The sequence below is a fragment of the Hipposideros armiger genome, unplaced genomic scaffold (genome assembly GCF_001890085.2).
Source record: "Hipposideros armiger isolate ML-2016 unplaced genomic scaffold, ASM189008v1 scaffold_3, whole genome shotgun sequence".
NCBI classification, from domain to species: Eukaryota; Metazoa; Chordata; class Mammalia; order Chiroptera; family Hipposideridae; genus Hipposideros; species Hipposideros armiger.
The window spans coordinates 2,749,687-2,754,620 of record NW_017731353.1 but is presented as its reverse complement, the minus strand read 5'-3'; the positions used below and the strand labels follow the sequence as shown (position 1 = coordinate 2,754,620).

General features: G+C 45.4%; 1 protein-coding gene across 3 annotated transcripts in view; it reads right to left on the bottom strand.

Annotated features, from left to right (window-relative positions):
• Window positions 1-45: 45 nt before the first annotated feature.
• Window positions 46-4,934, bottom strand: part of GLE1 (GLE1 RNA export mediator) — a 25,206-nt gene continuing 20,317 nt past the window's right edge. The window contains exons 7-10 of one of the 3 annotated variants that reach the window (XM_019637529.1): window positions 1,336-1,567; window positions 742-854; window positions 522-591; window positions 46-173 (exon numbers count right to left, since the gene is read on the bottom strand). In XM_019637529.1, the coding sequence (XP_019493074.1) occupies window positions 124-173; window positions 522-591; window positions 742-854; window positions 1,336-1,567 (465 nt within the window). In that variant the 3' untranslated portion in view covers window positions 46-123. Of the gene's footprint in view, window positions 592-741; window positions 855-1,335; window positions 1,568-4,934 lie in introns of all 3 variants that reach the window. The other 2 variants (XM_019637538.1, XM_019637523.1) reach the window with 2 other exon arrangements.

Sequence of the window (4,934 nt, the reverse complement as noted above, 5' to 3'; positions counted from 1 at the left end):
AAAAAAAAATTTCATAATAAAAAAAATAAAATATTAAAACCATAGCAAAATATTAAAAAAAAAAAGTGAACCTCTGTTTCTAAAGAAGAGGAAGAAGGGTCTTTCCCATCCGGTTCCTACTCTCTAAATCTCAGTCTCTGGAGAGAAAAAGCAGGCTGTTGAGTCTGGAAAAGCTAATATAGAACAAAAGCAAATAGAAGTCACATCCTGGGTTCCCTCAGTGATGTTTTCCGCATTAACTGTGAATTTAGGGTAAGAACCACCCTAAATAATTTACTATTAATAAACAGCTTATCTTAAAAAAAAAAAAAGTCAACATACATAATTACCTTCTATGTGTTGAAGAGGAAACAAAGGAAGTAAAACAGGATGCATATAACCTATACACACCTGATCCACCTGTCAATGCTTGTTCGAACATACTATTGTATTTGTAGGACCCTTACAGATAAGTAGACCTGGAGTCTTAAGAAGATAGTAAAATGAAGTGAAGGGCCATGTTCTTAGCTCCTCCGACCAACCTGCAATGGTGGAGATCTGGCTCACTGGGATAGTGGCCGCCTTCTGCAGGTCCATCTTTATCTTTTTGACCTGCCAGAAGAGAACAGTGAGAAGGCAGACAGTGCTTGGAAAAGCCATTAGGATTAGGGAATGGGACACGCTAGCTACAATCCTTAGGGACACAAGGCTGTTCAGAGCACTATCAGACCCAGACAATTCCCGGCTTCCGCCCCTTCCTACCTGACTGTCTTTGCTGCTGGTCAGTCCCCCAAAGGCCAGCACACACTGGTTGGAGGTCTCCTGTAGCTGCTGGTACCTCTGCATCGTACTGTCTTGGACCTTCACCTGGAGGTCTAAGGAGTAACAGCTGCTATTTACTGAACACGTATGAGCCAGGTGCTGTTCTAATCACCTTCTGTATATGTGAATTGCTTTCACTGTCACAATAACCCCATGAAGTAGATAGTATTATTATCTTCGTGTTATAGATAAGGAAACAGACAGGGAAAGGTTAAGTCATTTGCCAAAGTCACATTGCTAGGAAGCAGAAAAGCTAGATTTCCACTGCTCTGGCTCCAAGGCCAGCATTCTCAGCCATTATGGTAGACTGATTCTCTTATATATTAAGTCCTCATTGGAAATGTTGGAATCTGAAGTCAGGCTCCATGTCAACCAAAACTAAATGCAATTGGGTAAAAGTACTGACTTTTACATTATATAAAAGTTCTCGCAAATTGTCCTGTTGCTGAACATGATATTCGAAACACATTCTTGTTCTTTTCACCTTCTGAAACTCACACCAAGTTCAAGGATCGTATCCATGCCAAAACTCACCTTCCTTCTGTTTCCCTCCTGGGCCCTGGCTGGGAGCGGGGGACTCTTTGTGGACCTCTGGCCCCTGCTGCCTCTGTGACTCCTGCCGCTTTACCTGGGCCTCCTTTTCATCCTGCCTCCTCTTGTCTTCAGAGGCCCTGGCGACCTCCTGCTGCAAGTTCCCAAGAAGGTCCCGCATTTCCTGCAGGGCTCTCTCGGCAGCAGCGTGGTCCTCTGCGGAGGGCAAGCCGTTCTGTCAGGGGGACAGAGGCAGGGCTTAGTGGTTATGCCCCAGGCACCCTGCGGGGCTGAATCCTATCTCCCATTTCCAGGATTGGACTTCTTGCAGCAATGGAGTACCAGTCATCAACATGTTGATTCCTACGTTTTCCCATTCTGCTGTGGGTTGCCACGGGTACCGTGTGTAGCCAGCAGCCAGAGTGAGCGGCCAGAAGCCGGCGACTGATCTGCCTCACCATTTAATGCTAGTTTAGGTATTTTATATTCCACCATATTTTTAACTCTTTTTGCCAGAATATTTCTAATTTATACTGATAACAAAAGACGAANGGCCCTTGTGGGAATCGAACCGGTGCCCTGTTGCTCAGAGCTCGTGCTCTTAAGCTAACTCTTAACCAACTGAACCACTTGGCCGGCCCCATCATTACATATTAATATATATGTACAATACTTTGTTGACAGAACACTCATATCCATCATTAAATGTATGTACCATATAAGCCCTGTGAGATAAACTCACAGGTCATACGTATCATTCACGAATAAGGAAGATGATGCTTAAAGAGGTGACATTACCCATTTGTGTAAAGCTATTAAATGTTTACAAAGCAGGGAGAAAACTCCAAGACCCCTGGATTCTAGATCCAGTTTTCTTTCCACTAAACTCATTGATTATTGGCACCTAAATCCAAAATTCCAATAGCTATCAAGTTTGCAAGGAAGACCTTGTATTCTCTGACAGAACATTCAAGGTACAGAAAAGCTGTGAGAAGGGGGAATACGAATTCTATTTCTATTTCCTGAATCGGCCTAGGGCCAGGAAGGAGAAAACCAACTTCACCTTTGATAGTCTTCCAAAGCCATGCCCTCCTTGAAAGCTGGGTAGAAAGGCACAGAGTACGGACACTTCTTGTGCAGATGTGCGAGAATGAGGTCCCCTACTCTCGGGTGCAGCTCCCAGATCCCGGACGCCACAACCGCGATGGGAAACGCTGCTTCATGGTGAGAGGCCACTTCCTCCTCTCCTTGTTTCTGGGAAGACAGAGATGGACACTGTTCAGTTACTACTCGAGAAAGTTTGAAGGGTGTGTGCCAGCCTCTTGTTCCCACACCCATGGCAACGTTTCTCACCACGAATTTCTCTGCCAGTTTGTACTGGACAAAGTCAAGGCCATGTGGGTTCAGTGTGACAGACACAGAGTGCCCACCAGATTGAACTGGTTTTCCAGAGAGCAGGCTGTGGATCTTGTCAAAGATCTCCTTCAGCTTTGAGCCTGGGCACGAGAGAGATAAGTTAGAAGACACAGGTGTAGAATCGATCTCTTTCCCCCACTGTAATAAATGTAGAAGAAATCTCCATATACCAGCTGTGCAGCCATCCAGAAGTTGAGTCTAAGGCCAAAATTCTGATGCAGAAAAATAAACGACAATCAAACAGGTTGTGTGGGATGCAAAAAGTACGTGAGAACACGGTACTATTTCAAAGGAATTCCTAATCTGGGAATGAACTGATCCTGACTCTGACACATCAAACACAGGAATGAACAGTATGGAAATAAGTGTTGACTTGTTATAGATCTCATGGTTGATGTCCCTAAAGGAGTCACTGGCATCTCTAGGAAAAACCTTCTAGAGGATCTCCCCAGCTCACAATGGTTCCCCACTATTTCTGAAGCCTGCCTTCCTCCATCCTCAGAGACACAGAAGTGGGTACCCAAAAGCTGTATTTGTATGAAAGCTCCGTGTGCCCCACTGCCCACACTGGCTACAGGTAGATTAAGGTAATCTAGCTGAGCCAATTGGCCAACTGATAGAGCCACTTCCTTGAATTGGCTGGCCCTGCAACATGTACACTCGTGGGCATCAGGACCTTGCAAATGTCATGTGGACCAAAGAACAACAGTCTATAAACTAAGAATGCAGGTGTACAGAGGGAAGACAAGATGAGAGAGAAAAGGGTCCTCAAGTTTCCAGCTCAAGAGGTCGAGCGCCATGCCTGCCATTAGGCTCTGTGAAATGCCTCTTTGTTTTTGGGAGAAATGCTAGAGAGAGACAGAGAGGGAGAGAGAGAGAGAGAGAGAGAGTGTGTGTGTGTGTGTGTAAGAAGATCTGAATTAGTTTCCGTTACTTTCAATCAAAATTTAAATACAGCGTCTCCAGCTTAGAACTACCCTGCCAAGTTCCTCATTACTCTAAGTAATGTTACCCTAATTAGATGTGGAGAATGAAACAAAGGAGGCAGTCATGGGGATGAGTCCCAGGTTTCTAGCTAAGGTGACGGAGTAGATAATGGTGCTATGATCACTTGGTGCGAACGGGACAAAAAGCAGGCTTGGGGAAGATGATGTGTTCAGATCTGAACACATTCAACTTGAGGTATCTGAGAGCCATCTAGGCAGAGCTGTCCCTCAGGTAGCTGGATCTAGAGAATCTGAGGAATGAAGCAGAGATAGATTTGGGAGCTGTCGGCACAGAGCTAGTGTTTGGAGCCATGGGGGTACGTAGAATAAGAAGTGAGGAGTGAGCACAGATCCCTAGGAGACACCTACAATTGAGATGAGGGTAGGGGACAGAGGAGCCCACAAAGGAGAAAGGGAGGTAGGAGGAGAACCTGGAAATTAATGCTCCATGGAAGCCAAAGGAGCCGGGTTTCATAAGAAAAGAAAACCCAATGGGACCAAATGGAAATGTGAGGAAGACCAGGGGATCCTTAGAAGATGCAGAATCAGAGGAAGCGTATTTTAGGATGTGAGTGAGTCAAGCATGTTTAAAGGGAAAGGAGCCTGTAAAGGAGTAATTTTGCAGAAAACAGGAGAGAAAGACAATAAATGATGAGGCAACGTTTTGAAGGAGACGGGAGGGGATGAGAACACAGGCAGAGGCAGAAGGACACCTCATCCTTTGAAACAGGAGACTAAGAGGTAAATACAGCTGTGTATAGATGGAAGGGGCAGGCATCGGAGGACTTCACACCTGATGTCTTCTCGATTTCCTGATGAAGGCGGAGGCAAGGTTATCTGTGGTCAACTGAGGGGTATAGACTGAGGATAAGCCTGAGGAGAGTGGGGAAGGTGTGGGATGACTACGAAGATACCTCTCCCCCTGCTGCTGTTGCTATCAAAGGAAATGGCACTTTAAATTCCAGAAAGTGATACGTGTTTATGTATTTATACATTGCCCTATTCCAGAAAGAATTTCAGGCAGCAAAGTGATATGTAAGTTCTGTCATACAGCCTCTCAAGGGCAGAAACTGCAACTTTCCTATGCTTTTTAGGCAACAAGTTAATGGGGGGAACTGGGACCCCCTAAGTCAGAGCAGCTCCCCAGCCACGTGGCTTCCACATCTAGAGCTCTATAAAAAGTGAACCTCTGGGGCCAGC